Source organism: Lithobates pipiens, unplaced genomic scaffold (genome assembly GCF_037356315.1).
Source record: "Lithobates pipiens isolate NorthernLeopardFrog02 unplaced genomic scaffold, aLitPip1_a1.2 Scaffold_28, whole genome shotgun sequence".
Taxonomy (NCBI): domain Eukaryota; kingdom Metazoa; phylum Chordata; class Amphibia; order Anura; family Ranidae; genus Lithobates; species Lithobates pipiens.
The window spans coordinates 211,634,221-211,654,776 of record NW_027507789.1 but is presented as its reverse complement, the minus strand read 5'-3'; the positions used below and the strand labels follow the sequence as shown (position 1 = coordinate 211,654,776).

At 43.9% G+C, this 20,556-nt stretch overlaps 1 protein-coding gene across 7 annotated transcripts in view; it reads left to right on the top strand.

The window, feature by feature from the left end:
* Positions 1–20,345, top strand: part of CUNH20orf96 (chromosome unknown C20orf96 homolog) — a 49,864-nt gene extending 29,519 nt beyond the window's left edge. For 6 of the 7 annotated variants that reach the window (XM_077460488.1, XM_077460486.1, XM_077460485.1 and 3 more), the window contains exons 8-12: positions 59–216; positions 1,652–1,753; positions 12,120–12,206; positions 16,890–17,008; positions 19,488–20,344. In XM_077460488.1, the coding sequence (XP_077316614.1) occupies positions 59–216; positions 1,652–1,753; positions 12,120–12,206; positions 16,890–17,008; positions 19,488–19,548 (527 nt within the window). In that variant the 3' untranslated portion in view covers positions 19,549–20,344. Of the gene's footprint in view, positions 1–58; positions 217–1,651; positions 1,754–12,119; positions 12,207–16,889; positions 17,009–19,487 lie in introns of all 7 variants that reach the window. The other variant, XM_077460489.1, reaches the window with a different exon arrangement.
* The last annotated feature ends 211 nt before the right edge of the window (positions 20,346–20,556 follow it).

Here is a 20,556-nt window from a genome sequence, read left to right as displayed (position 1 = left end):
AACCGGTTCTCTTTAAACTGGCTGTGTTTGACCCTTACTGTCTGCCTTCCATTTACAGTTCTCAATGTGCAGCTACAAGCCTGTGAGGAGAAGGTACAAGAGGCCCAGAAGCACGTCCAGCAGCTGCGGGAGTATAGGGACCGTGGGCATTCTGTGGCAGTCTTGCAGGCTGCAGATCTGGAAAGACAGCTGCGTATACTCAGCGAGACCCATCAGGTGAGAGGAGGTAGAGACCTGCATGGAAGAAATTAAACTGAACAGACATGAAGCTGATGTGTAAAATGTGGAGGGAAGTAACGCTGCATTCCCCCATAGCAACTAATCATAGTAAAGCTGTCATATACTTCTTATTGTTAGTGGTTGTCACACTCACCTCAAATGCAGGTGGTCAGACACTATAGCTGGTTACTGTATTCTTCACCTATAGCAGCCCTGTGTCCCATAAGGCAAGCAGGCCTACCGGCACTCAGTTGCCCCCAAGTCTTATACACAATGCTATTGTCTGGCTACTACGCCAGGGCATGCGCATACTGAGCAAAGCAAACAGGTACTTGCGGTTGGCAGACAGGCAGAATGGTTCAATGACAGTCCAGGTAAAAGGCAGGTAGAGTTCAGAGAATAGTCGATATCCAATCCGAGGTCATACACAGGGAAATACAAATGTAGCAGAGCAGGGCAGACAAACAGACAGCTTGATTATCGATACACACATCATCACTCTCTATCACAAGCATGAGACTGAAGGTTTGGCTGGCTTATAACAGGTTTGGTTTCCACCCAGAGACTGGCCACATTAATCACCTTGTAGGTGGACAAAGAGACAGGGAGAATGCCTTAGCCAAAACCAGGATGCAGGAATGAGTAGCTGGGGCGCTATACTATCCTGACAGTCGCAAAGCAAAATTCCCATGGTAAAAGCACCGGGTAGTTGCTGCTTTAGGCGGAATTGCCACAATTCTGCCCGGGATTCCAAATCATGTGGCAATTGGTGCAAAACGTGCAACATGCATTTGAGATGCAGACACTCCAAATGGCACCCCAAACACTGTGCGATTTTGCCACAATTGTCACGTGACAGTATCCCGCTGCAATCGCAGCAACACGCAATTTTAAAAGTCATGTGAAGCTTGTCGCACAAAAAGGGGACAGGCGCTTCTTTTGGGGGAAATATGTGCATAAGAGAGCCCATTGAAGTGAAGGGACTGTCCTATGTGTGACATGCGGAATCACATGAAAATCGCGAGCAGGAACGCAAGTTCTCGCTAAGTGTGATTATTCACACTTCTTGCAAAGTGTGAATGAGGCTTTTACTTCAGGCCACTTGACAGTGAAACAGAATGTTTTCAGCTTCCCTGGAAGTAATGTTGCTATCCTAGAACTTGCATAGCAGCTTCCATTGCTTTGCGTCAGACCAATTATTGATCCGTTACTTTACTTACTCATATTCTGTATAGTAATGCTCATCCTTCCTCAGCTCTTCTGCTGTGGTAGAAATGTCTATACACTATGTGAGTAATACAATGAACTAGCAAAAATATTCATCCGAGGTGCTGAGTTGGTCTTTGGACACAGAGTTGGAACTGTAATGATCAGTCATTGCCTTCTGTATGACCACATTGATAACTTTTTGTCTTATTTTGCTTTTACAAAGGACCAGGCAGTTGACGTGGAAGCTTTAGCCCAAACAGAACTTCAGAAATTGCTTGACGATCAACAAAAAGTGAAGGAGGATGCTCTACAGGCTGTAATTGAGGTGAGAGAAATGGGGTTTGAGCTTTTCTGATAATGATGGCTTCCGCTATGACCCTCCCCCCGATGGGCGAGGCGAAACACGCTGGGGTGCGTGGTCAGTTGAGCAGCACTTGCCGAGGGCGTCATTCACAACTAATGGATCAAGTTGGTGGCATCTTATACCTTTCTTACTGACTCTGGATGTGTGAAACTGGATGCCAGCACCCTCATTCTTGAGCACAAGCGGGGAATCACACCATATTATACTCATGCTTGGTGCCAGCGCTGAAAGTTTTGACAGGTCGCAAAGCTTCCTGCCCTTCATGATTATCCCATGGCTTCGGGGCTGACCGAGAAACACTATACAGATGCAGAGTTCTGGCTCATGGCTTGTATCAGGTCCCTTCATCAGAAATGATTGAAGCCAAAGCATTTTCAGGAGATCAGCAGTGGACCTCTTCCTTTAACACTCACCTGTTTGGCATTATTAGGAGAGGTAAATGCTGTATTTTGGACATGATCGCAGAACTTCTTCTGTTTCCTTGTGTGCTTTCATACTGTGCATATGCTACCATGACAGTGCAGTAGAGACTGGTTGTAGCAGCATTACCAAGCCCGACAGTGCTTGTAGACCAGCCTTTCTCAACCAAGGTTCAGTAGAAACCTAGGCTCCCTCCAGAGGTTTCTAGGCATTTCTTGAGTTGTGGGCATCAGTGGATTACTCTTCTGCCTTTACAGTACATGTGTAGTTCTGTCGCTAACATTGCTTGGCAGAACCCATGATCATAAGAAGACACTATGAGTAAGGCTTTGTAAGCCAAAACACATTTAGCTTACTGCTGTAGACTAGTCCACTTGCATTTTTAATAAATAAAAAATGTATGGACTCCAGAGTTGACGGGGGCACAATACACTGAGCAATTAATGTATTCTTTCCATGTACATGTGTTCTTCTCCTGTTATCCACAAATATAAGGTGGAACTTCACCCACTGATCCCCCCTTCCCCCTCCTCTATTGTCATGTACCTGGTGGTAGAGCCTGATGTGATGTGAAGAGGTAGGCCTCTCTTACAGCTCCAACACAGGGGCCACTGGTAATGAGATATGAGTGCCTGTAGTTTGTCCAAAGATCTGTGCAGGTAGGTAGCTGGTGCTTCCTCAGGGGTATGCCAGGTGGCGAAGAAAGCAGGTAGGTTCTGGCAGCCCTGGGCTGGAGGACAGTAGGCTGGCAGATGCTTGGAAGGTATGAGAGGACTGAGTAAGAAGAGGACCAATCAGCAGGCACTTAACAGGCAGAGCAAGGCAGGAAGCATGATCAGACAAGCCGGCTCAGTAAGGCTTCATGTACACTAGCAGCTCCTAAACTTGAGTTTAGGAGCTTTTGGCATTTCCAAAGCTCCTAAGCTCAACTCCATAAAAGCCTATGTGTCCTTGTATACCTAGGCTTTTAGCAGTTTAGGAGCTGCTGTGGTTAGGGGAGCGTCAGCCTCACTCCCCTGAATGAGGAAGAAACACATTCAGGATAGGCACGTTTTGACTAGCCACAGGAAAACGAAAACTGCAGCAGAATATCAGTGTGATTTTGCAGTGATTTTTTTCACTTTGCCATGACCGAGTTAAATGTAGGCAGGGTGTGCATGAAGCCTAGCAGACGAGCAAATCGGCATAATGGCAGGAAAATTAGTTGTCGGGTCACAGGCTGAGGTCCGCAACGGTGGATCAGATTAAGTAGAAGGCAGGGGGTGTAATCCAGAGACAAGCCAGGGTCAGGGCAGGTGGCATTCAGATGCAATCAAAAGCAAGCCGGGTCAGCAACAATGGGTCACGTACAGAAAGAGGTGGCAGGTAACACAGGATAGCTGTAGATCAGAGAGTAGTGAGCCAGTGCAGCAGTCCCGTTTTAAAATAGTCAATTTGGTGCCAGTATTAGTGACAGGCTCGTGCACCCCCGCGCATGTGCATGCCCATATGCAAACGTCTGTGCACACCTGCATGGTTTCCTGCGCACGCGTATGCACCTTGGAACACCATTTGTACTATAGGCAAACCTTCCCTGACACAGCCAAAGTAAGGGGGCATTTTTCTACTTCCCGTCAATGTAAAGTACCACTGCAGATATTTCATTGTCTTGAATTTCATTTCTAACCATTATTTATACAAATAATTTTGTTGTACAGCACAAGAGGTGTTGAGAAATGATCCAACATGCCTGGTAAACATCACATTCTCTATTGAATTTTTTTCCTACTTGCAGATCATGCTATTGTAGCAAGAGCTGTATATATAATAATTTTTATGGCCTCATGCACACCGGCCTTTTTACAGCTGCTGTTTTTGGCTTCAAGCCTTTTTCTCTGCAGCCAATAAACTCTCCAAGCATGTTATCCTATGTGTCCATGCACACACAGGCTGTTTTCAGCGTTTTTTGACAAGGGCGTTTTCTGGCTGGAAAAAACCCCCAAGAACTAGAGGGTTTTAAGAGGAGTTTTTCTGCTGTGAAAATGCTCTAATGCCCCGTACACACGAGCGCATTTTCCGTTGGAAAAAACTTGGATGGTTTTTCCGACTGGATTCCGCTCAAGCTGTCTTGCGCACACACACGGGTCACATAAAAGTTCTCTGAACTTTCGACCATCAAGAACGCGGTGACGTTCATACAACACTACGCCGAGCCGAGAAAATTAAGTTCAATGCTTCCGAGCATGCGTCAAATTTTTCCGAGCATGCGTAGGAATTTTGCGCGTCAGAATTTGTACAGACGATTGGAATTTCCAATCAGAACTATTTCCAACCGAAAAATAGAGAACCTGCTCTCAATCTTTTGCTGGCGGGAATTCCACCAGAGAAAGTCTGATGGAGCGTACACACGGTCGGAATTTCCAAACAAAAGCTCTCATCGGACTTTTGCTGGGGGAATTTTTGCGATCGCGTTTACGGGGCATAACTCTGAAAAAATCTGAAAAACACAGTTATTTAGCATTTATGAGCGTTTTTGAGCCATAAGCTTAAGTGGGAGTATAGTTTTGCTAAAAAAGAAAACGCAAAAAAAAAATGCTGAAAAACGCTGCTGCAAGAACTCAAGCTACAGCTTTCTACAGCTAGCGCTACTGGTGTTTTTTTATAATGTCCAGTGTGCATGAGGCCTTCTAGCTTCTCCTCGAGACCTGAACATTATTTCAAAGTTATTTTTTTTAATTGCTATTTATTGCCATTTCAAACAAAAGTACAAGCAGACAATTAGGCTCCCGCGCCTAAAGCCTCATACACACGATAGGACTTTGTACAAACTTTCCCTTGGATTTTTGTACAAAGGGCGAATCAGAATCGGAGGAAGCCCTGATCATGTTACTTGTCAACTTCACCTACCATCAGATGCAGCTTGTCACTGTTACCTGCCACCAGATGCGGCTTGTCACTGTTACCTGCCACCAGATGCGGCTTGTCACTGTTACCTGCCACCAGATGCGGCTTGTCACTGTTACCTGCCACCAGATGCAGGTTGTCACTGTTACCTGCCACCAGGTGCGGCTTGTCACTGTTACCTGCCACCAGATGCGGCTTGTCACTGTTACCTGCCACCAGATGCGGCTTGTCACTGTTACCTGCCACCAGATGCAGGTTGCCACTGTTACCTGCCACCAGATGCGGCTTGTCACTGTTACCTGCCACCAGGTGCGGCTTGTCACTGTTACCTGCCACCAGATGCGGCTTGTCACTGTTACCTGCCACCAGATGCGGCTTGTCACTGTTACCTGCCACCAGGTGCGGCTTGTCACTGTTACCTGCCACCAGATGCGGCTTGTCACTGTTACCTGCCACCAGATGCGGCTTGTCACTGTTACTTGCCACCAGATGCGGCTTGCCACTGTTACCTGCCACCAGATGCGGCTTGTCACTGTTACCTGCCACCAGATGCGGATTGTCACTGTTACCTACCATCAGATGCAGCTTGCCACTGTTACCTGCCACCAGATGCGGCTTGTCACTGTTACCTGCCACCAGATGCGGCTTGCCACTGTTACCTGCCACCAGATGCGGCTTGTCACTGTTACCTGCCACCAGATGCGGCTTGTCACTGTTACCTGCCACCAGATGCGGCTTGTCACTGTTACCTGCCACCAGATGCGGCTTGTCACTGTTACCTGCCGCCAAATAATAGCACCTTGTCACTAATTCATTTAAATGTAAAAATCACATCCCCCCCCCAGCATTGCAGAGTACAGGTGTTGATAACCAGGTAAACTAGCTAGCGGTACTGTCCCAGACTGAGAGCGGGTGGTGATAGATGGCATCATTCTCTCTCTACTTGGCCACGAATGCGCCTCTGTGTAGGGCAGCCTTCGCGCCCTTGTAAGTAAGGGCAGAACAGTGGTGTGGGCAAGGAGAGATAATGTCATCTCTGTGTGCCCGCCGCACCACTGACAATCTCCATCATGGCGCAGCCCAGCGGCAGAGGCGCCACAGCCCGGGGGTTCACGACCTCTGCTGTAGCACACCCCTTATGAATGTGGCCTAAAAGCATCATATCCAGTTCTAAGTAAGGTTGCCACCTCATCCCTTTTAAAGCCGATCACATATGAATGACACAGCTTCTGAGGCTAATTTAATGCCGATGGTGCACCAAGTGAGTTTAATTACCACCTTAATCAGCCACAGAACTTGGGTAATTAACATGTGTTCGGTTTTAAAGGGATAAGGTGGCAACCCTAGTTCTAGGTAGGAAAGGAAGTGCTGGCAGGAAGGTCAAGTTAGAGTAAAAGAAGAAGGAAAACAAATTCAGGTACCTCATCTAAGGATTGGAAAGCTCCACGTTAACGCGTCCAGAGTCTCCTTATATACTTTGTTGTAAAGGGTGACATTGTGGGTGTTCTATTAAAAAAAAAAAAAAAAAAAAACTGGTGAAGCTTCTATAGTTATGCAGAAGAGCTCCTTTGTCTCCCATATCTGTGCTGGGAAGGCCGTGTTATCAGGGGATCTCCTTTCTTCATGAAGTTATGTCTGGCATGTTCCATCCAGGATCCTTGCTGAGCCTCTTCTATAAGCTGCATTCTTCCCTGCAGTAAATCTTCCAGCAGCACTCCAAAAAAGGACTCAAATCCACTGACCAACTTTCAGAAGCACCTATCTTAATTCCAAGCTACGTTTATCAAGGTGTATGGCAGAAGCTGACAAAAGAAGCCAGCTCTGTCCAGCATTTGATGAATCGGACCAGAAATCTGATTTTTGATCTGAGCCAATACATAAGTTTCTTTATAGACGCGGTCAAGTGAGGCCTCTGCCACATGGATCTTTCTAGGTCACCCTCTTTGCTAAGGTTGACATAGATCTTTATAGAAGATGAATGACAGTAGGAAAAATGCCCATGGTTGATGAAGGAAGCTTCAGTCTCTTAGCCCTTGTACACACGGTCGGACATTCCGACAACAAAATCCATCGGATTTTGTCCGACGGATTTTGTCCGAAACCGGTGTTGCATACACAAGGTTGGACAAAGTTGTCAGAAAATCCGATCGTTCTGAACGTGATGACGTTATTTCGTTACGACGGGACTACGTTCAGGCTAGTAGCCAATAGCTTTGGTCTAGGAATTTGATCTGAGCATGCGTGGCACTTTGTCCGATCGGAATTCTCTACACACAATCTGACAAAGTCCGATCGGATCATGTTGTCGGTAAGTTTTATAGCCCAGCTCTAAAACTTTGTCCGTCGGATATTCTGATGGAAACAGTCTGATGGAGCCCACACAAAGTCGGATTATCCGACAACGCGGTCTGATCGGACATTTTCAGTCGGAATGTCCGACCAAGGGCTTACTTGCATCGGGAAAATGGAACATTGGGTCTGGTTGCTGCGGGCCAAAGCTCTGCTTTTGTTTCTGGCTAAAGAAGTGGGGAATTCAAGAGACCCTATCACCAGACCTTTAATTTAAAAATAAAAATCTTCAGATAAAATAAAATCTGCATTTAACCTTTTCTATGCATGTTATTTACCATTGAGATCAATGGCACAACCATTGGTTTCTCCACACACGCCAAAGGTGTTGGGTATTATCCTAGACTCTGACCTCTCCTTCAGTCCCCACATCCAATTAGACATGTGCAATTCGTTTTGCACGAATCGGAAATTCGTACATTCGGGAGGATCTGTACGAAATTTTCGTTTACGAATTTCGGATCCAAATTCCTAATGAACATTCATAATTGTTACGAAAAGTTAACGAACCTAAAAGTTAAAAACCCAGGAAGTCAGCACAGCACAGGGATGGTGGGAGCCCCTCATAATGATAAATTCGTCATAACGAACATTTGTAATTTTTACGAAAAGTTAACAAACCTTTGTATTTCGTACGAAATTTCGGACACGAATTACTAAATAATTCCCCCCCCCATCCTCTGGAACTCCCTGCCCCAGTATGTCCCGTTAGCCCCTACCGTGGCGATCCCTGAAAACTCATTTATTCCGAGAAGCCTATCCCACCTTCACCTAAGAACCATACCCAACCCACCTCCATCAGATCATCCCCGCAGCTATTACCTTTTGTACCACCTCCCCCTTCCCTTAGGTGGTAATCTCCACGAGCAGCCCCCCCCCTCCCTGTCCCTTCTGTATTAAACTGTGTTGTAAATGTACTGTCCCCCCCCCCCCCCCCAACGTTTTAAAGCGTTGGCGCTATATAAATCCTGTATAATAATAATAATTTACGTGTAAATTTTTTTTGTGTAGGGTTGTCTCTCAAGTGACACTCTATAGCAGCGTTTCTCAACCTTTGACCCCAGAGGAACCCTTTGAAATGATTTTCACATCTCGGGTAACCCCTGTTAAAATGAATTCAACAAGAGTCAGTAGGAAGAATGCCCCTTAGATTGGTGGTCAATGGCAAAAAATGTCCCTTACATTGGTTGGTTATTGGGAAGAATGTCCCATATATTGGAGATCGGTGGGAAGAAGGTCCCTCACATTGGAGATCGGTGGGAAGAATGCCCCTTACATTGGTGGTCAATGGCAAAAAAAGGCCCTTACATTAGAGATCTGTGGGGAAAAACGTCCCATATATTGGAGGACAGTAGGAAAAATGTTCCTTGCATTGGTGGTTGGTGAGAAGAATGCCCCTTACGTTTGTGGTCAATGAGGAGAATGTGTCTTTACATTGGAGGTCAATGGGAAGAATGCCCCTTACATTGGAGGTCAGTGGGAAGTAGGGCTGAAACAACTAATCGATTAATCGACAACTAATCGATTATTAAATTAATCGATTACTATTTTCATAATCTATTAATCGGCCAGTAACAAAATGGGGTTAAAGTTAATGAGTCTGATGATATTTACCAGATTGACCATTTAATAGTATATCTCTCATCTAATAGTATATACAGCGTATATCTCTCCTCTAATGGTATATACAGTATATCTCCTCTAATAGCATATGCAGTATATATCCCCTCTAATATTATATACAGTATATATCCCCTCTAATATTATATATAGTATATCTCTCCTCTAATAGTGTATATAGCCTCTAATAGTATATACAGTATATCTCTTCTAATAGTATGTACAGTATATATCCCCTCTAATATATACAGTATATCTCTTCTGTCTGTTATTCTCAGAGTGGATTAGATATTTTGCTCCTTAACCATATAGTTGGTCATTTATATTTACCACTGCATATAGAGATATTTAAGAATATATTGCCTTTTTTTTAAACTTTATATATTAACTAAATTATACACCACACCTTTTTTTTAGGGTTAATCGATTAATCGAAACAATAATTGGCCAACTAATCGATTATGAAAATAATCGTTAGTTGGAGCCCTAGTGGGAAGAAAGTCCCCCTTAACGATGGTGGTGGGCACAATGCCACCCTTACCGACAGCTAAAAAGATAATTGGTGTCATGATGATGGTTCTGCTAATTAGTGTTAGACTTGGGCACCATCAGATGGAAGGGCGATTATCCACAGCTCCAGGAACCTCTAGCAACCTCTGGATGAACCCTAGCTGCTCCATAGTATTCCCCTTCTCTCCTCCCCTGCAGCTACATAAAAGGTTATGTAGTGAAGTAATGGGACGGATGAGCTGGGATAGCACAGACAGTAAATAGATATTACGAGAGGAAGAGAGGACTATGAGGTGGAAAGAAGTCGGGGACTTCTCTAGGGAAAGGACTGTTCTTGGGGTAGTCACATTTTCTAGCAAGTTCCCGAGGTACATTGCCAGTAGTTTAAAAAAATTATTTATGAAAAGGAAAAAAACTTTTAAAATACTTCTGTACTTTTATATAAATAGGTGCAAACAAAAATAATAAAAAATTATTTTTATTTTTATTTTTGTTTGCACCTATTTATATATGACATTGTTTGGTAAGTGGCAGCTAAGAGATAAAATATTGAGCTATTCACAGCGCTGTGATGATACACTAGGGAAAGGGTTTGTGGAGTGTGTATCTTTAAATTAACACTTCTGTACTTTTACCTGATTTGTTTTAAAGGTTTTTGGTGAAGGTTTTTGAACGTAATGCATTCTCTGCATTAAAGGATATTTTACCCCCTTCCTGACCAGAGCACTTTTTGCGATTCGGCACTGCGTCGCTTTAACTGACAATTGCGCGGTCGTGCGACGTGGCTCCCAAACAAAATTGACGTCCTTTTTTGCCCACAAATAGAGCTTTCTTTTGGTGGTATTTGAGCACCTCTGCGGTATTTATTTTTTACGCTACAAACAAAAAAATAGCGACAATTTTGAGATTGAGTTTTGAGTTTGCTATAATAAATACTCCCCAAAAATATATATAAAAAAAAACATTTTTTCCCTCAGTTTAGGCCGATATGTATTCTTCTACATATTTTTGGTAAAAAAAAAAAAAATTGCAATAAACGTATATTGATTGGTTTGTGCAAAAATTATAGCATCTACAAAATAGGGGATAGTTTTATGGCATTTTTATTATTCTTTTTTTTTTAATTAGTAATGGCGGCGATCTGACATTTTTATCGTGACTGCGACATTATGGCAGACACTGTTGACACTATTTTGCAGCAATCAGTGCTATAAAAATGCACTGATTACTGTGTAAATGACACTGGCAGGGAAGGGGTTAACCACTAGTGGGCAATGAAGGAGTTAAGTGTGTCCTAGGGAGTGATTCTAACTGGGAGGGGGGATGGGCTACAACTCACATGACAGTGATCACTGCTCCCGATCACAGGGAGTGGTGATCTCTGTCATGACACTAAGCAGAACGGAGAAATGTCTTGTTTACATAGGCATCTCCCTGTTCTGCGGCTCTGTGACACGATCGCTGGGAGACTGGCAGACATGGATTTCGCAGCTCCCACGGGCATGGTCACGCTGTACGAGGCGGGTGCGCAACCTGCTAGCCCCGCCTCTTAAATGGGACGTACAGGTACGCCCATTTGCCCACCGCTGCCATTGTGCTGAAATATATCGGCGTGCAGCAGTTGGCAAGTGGTTAAACAAAAAAAAATCATCATACTTATCTCCTCTGCGCAGTTGGTTTTGCACAGAGTGGCCCCGATCCTCCTCTTTCTCGGGTCCCTAAACGGCGCTCCTGACTCCTCTTCTCGAGTGCCCCGTTTGAAGAGCTGCTCGCCCTCGGGGCACCCGTGCGGGCGCGCTCCTGTTTCCTGCTGCTGCATACATTAACACAGACAGCAGGACTCGGTGCCACCCCCCTGCTCCCACGTCATTGGATTTGATTGACAGCAGCGGGAGCCAATGGCTGCGCTGCTATCAATCTATCCAATCAGGACCCAAGACAGTGGCTGGATCTGGTGTGCTCGTCCCTGTCGCTGGAAAGACTGGGTTCAATTAAAAGGGGGACTCTGGGAGATGCTGCATCAAAGGAGGTTTTTCATAGAATGCATGGTGAAAAACCCTTTAAGGTTAAAAAAAACATTTATTGTCACCCCCAACAACCCCCAGCCCCCCCAACACTTACCTGAGCTCAATCTTGATGCAGTGCTGTGCCCGAGAGCAGTATCACTGCTCTCTCTCTCCTCACAGGACACAGGGAGAGCAGCGGGAGCCATTGGCATACCATACCATTAGCCATTGGCAAATGCATACTGTTTGTCACGCCCCCCAAAACAAAATTACACCAGCCGCCACTGGATCAGAGTCCGCCAATCCGGAAGGAAGACCATGTGAATGTGGAAGCCCAGTCAGCAGTGACAGCGCTGCGCTGGAAGGCTTTGTTTTAAGGTAAGTTTCACATAATGTGCTAGTATGTGATGCATACTAGCACATTATAACGTTGCCTTGCATTTCCTTTACCAAGTTTACTACCGCTTTAATAACGTTTTAAAGAATACAAAGCTGTATTCATTTGTTTAATTCTGTCTGGCTTTAACATTTTCCAACAGCAACACATCGAGTGTCTGCCTTTGTCTCTGAGACGGATGTGTCTGCAGAACAAGGAGATGAAACGAGACATTCAGGCCTACCAGCAGGTCAGTGGGACTTGTCAAAGTGGTTCATATTTATTAGCACCTGAAATAAAAAAGATTAGACATGTGCAGAATGAAAAAAATTGTTTTTGTTTCGATTAGTTATTTACATAAATTTGTTTAGTTAAATTAGTTTAACCCATTTAATTTGCTTTTGGAATTTTTTGTTTATTTGTATTCGAATTGATTAGAAATTTTGCAGAATTCAAATTTGAACCAATTTCGAAAAGTTTTGGAATTTGAACAGTTTTCCAATTTCCAAAGAGAATAAAATAGGATAGAAAATAGAGGAATAGAATAGAAAAAAAATAGAATAGAAAGGAATATCACATAAATAAAAGAATATTATATAATAGAGTAAAACAGAACAAAATAGAATAGAAAATTAAAAGAATAGAAATGAATAGAATAAAGAATAGAATCATCTTCCTATTCTAATCTTTTCTTTCCTATTCTATTATTCTATTTTCTATTCTATTGTTTTCTATTCAAATTTATTCTATTAGAATTTTGAAAAATGGTTGTATTCTTTCTATTCTATTCTGTTGTTTTTTTGCTATACTAGTCAGTTATCTTTTTTTATTCTATTCTAATCTATGCTTATCTATTCTATTCAAATCGATTCTATTTGAATTTTGAGAAATGGTTATGTTTATTCTATTCGAAATTAGAATTTCGGGAAATGGTTGTATTCTTTCTATACTGTGTTTGTTTTTTGTTTTTTTGTTTGTTTGTTTTTTTGGATTCTTTTTTTTTATACTATTGTTATTTTTTATTCTATTCTAATCTATTCTTTTCTATTCTAGTCTAATTGATTTATTTGAATTTTGGGAAATGGTTATATTCTATTCTTTTTTTTTTTATTCTATTCTTTTTTTTTTTTTCTATTTATTTTGTTCTGTTTTTACTCTATTATATTCTATCCTTTTATGTTCTGTTATATTCTTTTCTATTCCGTTCTATGTTTTCTATTCTATTCCTCTATTTTCTATTCTTTTTTTATTCTCCTTGGAAATTCAAAAAACTATTCGAAATTGATTCGAATCGCGTCCAATTTTTTTTGTCCGTTATTTTGAATTTGTTTAAATTCGGCACTTTTTGTAATTCGGAAATTCGAATACATCTGAATTTCAATCTAAAACGAAACGTACTGCACGTGTCTAAAAAATCTCCACCAATCCATGCTTAGTTTTGTGGATGTCAGGTAGGAGATGTGGCAGGGGATGTGGCAGGGGATGTGGCAGGAGATGTGGCAGGGGATGTGGCAGGGGATGTGGCAGGAGATGTGGCAGGGGATGTGGCAGGGGATGTGGCAGGGGATGTGGCAGGGGATGTGGCAGGAGATGTGGCAGGGGATGTGGCAGGAGATGTGGCAGGGGATGTGGCAGGGGATGTGGCAGGAGATGTGGCAGGGGATGTGGCAGGGGATGTGGCAGGGGATGTGGCAGGGGATGTGGCAGGGGATGTGGCAGGAGATGTGGCAGGGGATGTGGCAGGAGATGTGGCAGGGGATGTGGCAGGGGATGTGGCAGGAGATGTGGCAGGGGATGTGGCAGGGGATGTGGCAGGAGATGTGGCAGGGGATGTGGCAGGAGATGTGGCAGGGGATGTGGCAGGAGATGTGGCAGGGGATGTGGCAGGAGATGTGGCAGGGGATGTGGCAGGAGATGTGGCAGGGGATGTGGCAGGGGATGTGGCAGGAGATGTGGCAGGGGATGTGGCAGGGGATGTGGCAGGAGATGTGGCAGGGGATGTGGCAGGAGATGTGGCAGGAGATGTGGCAGGGGATGTGGCAGGGGATGTGGCAGGAGATGTGGCAGGAGATGTGGCAGGGGATGTGGCAGGGGATGTGGCAGGAGATGTGGCAGGAGATGTGGTGAATGTGGGAAAAATAAGATTTGTTGTGCAGCCGGTACTTGTACTGCATGAGCATTTTGGGAAGAAGAGGGACCCAGTTTGGGGCAAGGCATTCGCAGCTGATGGATGGATGCAGCCCGGAGCTGCAGGAAATGGTATCATCGATTCAATACGAGGGTTTACATCTAATATACAGGATATCGAAAGTCATAACAATGTGCTTTCTTTTTTTAACCACTTCCAGCCCAAGGACGTCATATGATGTCTTTGACTTTCCGTGGTGATATCAGAATTCTGGGTGCAGCTGCAGGCATCATTCAGATATCTTATTTTTCGGCCGCACCGTAATAACGATCATAGCGGCAGTTCAGCCCGGCAGGGGGGATTTGTCCCCTCCGGTGCTTCTCTGGACTCTCCCGTGCCATTGGAGACCCAGAGAAAGAATCGGCCGCCGCCGGATGAAAAGCATAGAGATTTCCGGTGACCGAGCGGTCACCAGTCATCCCTATGACCGTCGGAGGTCCGGGAGCGACGTTATGACGTCATGTCCGGCCTGCGGATGTCAACAAAACGACTTGGCTGGAAAGCATCAGATCTGTCTTTTTTTTTTTTCGATCTGATGTCTTCCAGCCTGTAGGAGGGATGTGGGGTCTTATAGACCCCACATCTCTCCATAAAGAGGACCTGTCACACACCATTAAAATGATAAAAAAAAATAAAAAATTAAAGAGAGTGTAAAAATACAAAAATAAATGACTGTAAAATAAACAATAATAAAACAAAAAATGTACAGCGCCCCCGTCCCTGTGTGCTCGCGTACAGAAGCGAACGCACACATAAGTCCCGCCTACATATGTAAATGTCGTTCTAAACACACATGTGAGGTATCGCTGCGTGCGTTAGAGCAAGAGCAACAAGTCTAGCACTAGATTTCCTTCGTAACTCTAAATGTTACTTGTAAAAAAAAAAATTATAGCGTCACCTATGGAGATTTTTAAGTACCGAAGTTCGGCGCCAATACACAAGCGTGCGCCATTTTAAAGCGTGACATGTGAGGTATCTGTTTACTCGGCGTAACATCATCTTTCACATCATACAAAAAAAACTGGGCTAACTTTACCATTTTGTTACTTTTTAATTCGTGAAACTGTTTTTTGTTTTCCGAAAAATTGTTGCGCAAATACCGTGTAACATAAAAAGTAGCAATGACTGCCATTTTATTCCCCAGGGTGTCTACTAAAAAAACATATATAAAGCTTGGGGGTTCTGAGTAATTTTCTAGCAAGAAAAATGATGATTTTTACATGTAGGAAAGGAGTGCCAGAATAGGCCTGGTATTGAAGCGGTTAAATCGTATGAGACCTTTGACTTAATCAATAGAATTTCCAGCTCATGATAGAACCATTTTTTGGAAGAAATCTGCTTGCACCCTAAAGAAGCAGATATAAGCTTCGCTGCGGTGTCATCTCATTCTGCCGCATCAAATGGGTATGAAACTCTCATATGCATTGCCTGTGCATACCTCCCAACTTTTGGAGGATGGGAATGAGGGACACCTATCAGCAAAAGTATGCAGGCACAGGACACACCCCTTGCCACGCCCCCTTAAAGGAGAATTGTACAAAAAAAAAATAAGATTGGTTAAACTCACAAGTGCTTTTTTTTACCACTATTATTCCTTTATATTGGCTTTTGGAATTTACAAATACAGCAGAAATCAGAGGACAGGTTTAGCGCTGGAAAACAATTTTTGATAGATAAAAAGTGCATTTTATATACAGCTATATAAATCTGACCAAAATGAGGGACAAATGAAGAGAGATGAGGGACAGAGGGACATTGCTCTAAATCAGGGACAGTCCCTCCAAATCAGGGACAGTTGGGAGCTATGATTGTGGTAATGGGAAATGCCTCTTCCTCTGTCAGTCTCAGTGGTGGAAACGTGGAGCGCCCACTTGACTGCCGTTGGGGACGGGGGTCATATGGGATGTTGTGGGAGGAGAGCGGGGCAGAAAGTGGTGATGTAAGACGCTGGCAACGTCAGCAGGAGTAGTGTATTCTGTAGGGAGGAACAATTTATGGGGTGGTTTCACTGATCAAATATTCAGACAAGCTGGTAGATCAGGGGTCTCAAACTGACTGCCCTCCACCTGTTGCGGAACTACAATTCCCATGAGGCATTGCTGACAGTTACAAGCACGACTCCCACAGGCAGAGGCATGATGGGACTTGGAAGTTTTGCAACAGCTGGAGGGCCACCAGTTTGACACCCCTGTGGTAGAGAGTGTCAAGGAAATGTGTAAGTTCTGTATATAATTGTATTCTATTTTGTATGTATTGCACACAGCCCTCACTGTGCACACAGCACTCATAATCTTTTCATTACACGTTTGCATTCTTTCGAGTCCTGATTAGATTTAGCCTGCCCATGTTACGCCCCTTGTGACCATAAACGTACATTTGTAATATTCATGTGATACCTACGTAATCATGTGGATAAAAACTTTTGATTGCGTCATAAAGCAGAACAGTTATTTGGAAAGATGTGGAGTGTATCTTTTGTGTCTGTTCCCTACTGCATTAGTTATTATTAATTTGGAACCACTAATCAATATGAGGATAGGAGTTGCCTATCTATAAATTCCCAGGTCAAGAGTAACCACTCTGTTGCAGGAAGTACCTTTCTAAAGACTTTGCTGTCAGGATCAATGGGTATTTTCATGCTATAAACGTAAACTGAAAACACTGTTTTTTTAGATTTATATACTGTAAGTCATTTTAGTTTCTGACCAGAAATCCCCTTTTATAAGTTCTAAAATCTTACTACAGATGGTGGTGGAGCTACAAGATGAGGTGTTAATTCTTCAGGAATCGGGAGACTCCCTGTGTAAGTCTTGGAAGGAGGAGAGAGACAGATTCTGCAGAGAACTTCTTCTTGGCAAACCTAGGTGAGCACATATCTGTTGTTATACTTGTCATGTATATCCCCATCATATTGGGTAGCCTATGCAAGAATCTGAATAATCAGTTTATTATTGTAACTGCGAATGCTTATGAAATATTTGCCTAAAGTGGTTGTAAAGGCTGAAGGTTTTTGTTTTTTTTACCTTATCGTACACTTACCTGAGCCCAATCTCGATCCATCGGCTCTCTGCTCTCTCCCTCCTCATAGGCTCAGAGACAGCAGCAGGAACCATTGGCTCCCGCTGCTGTCATTGACAGCCAGTGAAGAGGGCGGTGGGTCAGAGAAGTGCTCTGTGTGTCTATGGAAACACAGAGCAGGCTCGGGAGTGACACTACGCGGGTGCCCCCATAGCTTGCTATGGTGGGCACTCGGCAGGGGAATCCGAGACCAGGAGGATTGGGGCTGCTCTGTATAGAACCATTACACAGTTCAAGTATAACATTTTTTTGGGTGGGGGGGAGGGGTGATTTTAATTAAAGGAGAAGTACAGCCAAAGCTTGGTTGTCTGTACTTCTCCTATGGATCACAGGAGTGCATTCCTACCACCCGTTTTCGGTCCGGGCTCTGCGTCATCACGACCATAGAACAAAATATTGCAGCGCACAGTGCTGCAATATTTTGTTCTGTTGTATAGTCTTATGGCTGCTCGATCTTTAATGCATCTTTTAGGGTGTGTCCCCCAAATATCTTGTTTGTCACAACCATGGAGTCTGGATCCGCCAGATCCATGGACCCACACCGGACTGTGAGAACCAAACAATCAGTTTCGGTGTTCAACTGCACGGTTCTCTGTGTCAGAGGCACCAGGGGACAGATGCAGAATCCACCTAGGTAAATATGAATCTAAATATTAAAAAAAAAAAAACAATACTTCTCTTTTACCCCCCTTCCTGACCAGAGCACTTTTTGCGATTCGGCACTGCGTTGACAATTGAGCGGTCGTGCAACGTTGCACCCAAACAAAATTTATGTTCTTTTTTTCCCGCAAATAGAGCTTTCTTTTGGTGGTATTTTATAACCTTTGCGTTTTTTTTATTTTTTGCGCTATAAACAAAAAAAGAGAGACAATTCTGAAAAAAACACAATATTTTTTACTTTTTGCTATAATAAATATCCCCCAAAAATCTAAAAAAAATTAAAAAATTTTCTTTCCCCAGTGTAGGCTGATACGTATTCTTCTACATATTTTTGGTAAAAAAAAAAAAATCGCTATAAGCGTATATTGATTGGTTTGGGCAAAAGTTATAGCATCTACAAAATAGGGGAGAGATTTATGGCATATTTTTTTATACATTTTTTTTTTTACACTAGTAATGGTAGCTATCTGCGATTTTTTTTTTTTTTTTTTTTTTTTTATCGGGACTGTGACATTATGGTGCATACATTGGACAATTTTAACACATTTTTGGGACCATTGGCATTTATACAGCGCTATAAAAATGCATTGATTACTGTAGAAATATCACTGGCAGGAAAGGAGTTAACACTAGGGGGCGATCAAGGGATTAACTGTGTTCCCTCACTGTGTTCTAACTGAAGGGGGGAGGGAACTGTGTAGGGGAAGAGATAGATTGGTGTTCATACTCTGTATGAACACCGATCTATCTCCTCCCCTACACAGTCTCCTCCCCCTTCAGTTAGAACACACAATAGGGAACACAATCATACCCTTCAGTTAGAACACACAATAGGGAACACAATCATACTCTGTATGAACACCGATCTATCTCTTCCCCTACACAGTCTCCTCCCCCTTCAATTAGAACACACAATAGGGAACACAATCATACCCTTCAGTTAGAACACACAATAGGGAACACAATCATACTCTGTATGAACACCAATCTATCTCTTCCCCTACACAGTCTCCTCCCCCTTCAGTTAGAACACACAATAGGGAACACAATCATACCCTTCAGTTAGAACACACAATAGGGAACACAATCATACTCTGTATGAACAGACGATCAATCTTTCTTCTCCCCTCAGAAAACCAAAAACTGTGTGTTTACACACACAGATCCTGGTTCTTCGCGTCTCAGCAACGATCGCCGGAAGTGGCCACAGGCCGAAGTGACATAATATAACGTTGTTTTGCCCAGCCGTGCCATTCTGCCACAGTGTAACTGCGGCGGCTGGTCGGCAAGTGTTTAGGGGATTACAATCACTTTAATGCGGGGAGGGTGGTCTCAAACTGGCAGCCCTCCAGCTGTTGCAAAACTACAAGTCCCATGAGGCATTGCAAGGCTGACAGTTCCAAGCATGACTCCCTCAGGCAGAGGCATGATGGGACTTGTAGTTTGGCAACAGCTGGAGGGCCGCCCGTTTGAGACCCCTGCTAATGTATTTAGTATTACTCATATATATGTTGTTTTTCCGAATGAGTGTCCGTGGTCCAAGGACAACTGAATATCTAGCACTGTAATGATATGTCTAATTAATAGGCTTTTTCCTCTTTTCAGTTGCTCTCCTGATGAAGATGTGGTTCTCAATATCCCCCACAGTCAGAAAATGCCTGTATAGCTCCGGGGACATTACAAGAGGCCTGGAACAGCCACCAATGAAAACGGACTATGTCATGGAATAAACATCTAGATGGCTAATGTGATCTTGGTGATGCAAACAACACAACAATCATACTGGATGTTTCCTAAAAGGCACCAGTACTTTACCTATGCAGGGCAAATCATAGGCTTACTTTACCGTCAGCCAACTTAGCTGCTTATAGTCCCCTTTGCCTATCCATTGCTCCATACCCTGTGTGATCCCCAAGTCCATACTAGTTGGAGCTTTCACAGGGCGACCGGCTCCCTCCCTTTTCCTCTGTAATAGGGCTGAATGGCCAATCACCAAGCCCCAGTGCTGTCACATGGGAGGAAGGGCGAGTGAGTCCCCCATACCTGAAAGTACCATGTATGTTTCGTCTCGTCCTCAATAACGAATGTACATATAATCAGCAGAGATGGCTGATAATTAAAGCGCAACTCCACTTTTGTTGAGAGAAAAAAAAAAAAACACCCCCCTCTGTGTGAGCTACAGTGTCTTGCAAAAGTATTCACCCCCCCCGGCATTTTTTCTCTGTTTTGTTGCCTCACAACCTGGAAGTAACATGGATTGTTTGAGGATTTGCATCATTTAAAGCAGAGGTCCACCCTAAAGTGGACCTCCGCTCATCGGAACCCTCCCCCCCTCCGGCGCCACAATTGGCACCTTTCAGGGGGGAGGTATTCTGCACCCACTTCCGGGATAGCTCTCTGCGGAAAGGGGCGTAGATTAAGCCCCTTTCCGCAAGTGCCCGCCCCTTTCCGCAAGTGCCCCGCTGCCTGCTGGGAAACACACAGATCCCAGAGGCAGCGGGGACCGTTCTTATTGCGCAGCGCGATTCGCGCATGCGCAGTAGGGAACCGGGAAATGAAGCCGAAAGGCTCCATTTCCTGATTCCCATACCCAAGATGGCGGCGGCAGCACACGACAGACGATCTAGAGATCGGCTTCGGGTGCCGACATCGCGGGCGCGCTGGACAGGTAAGT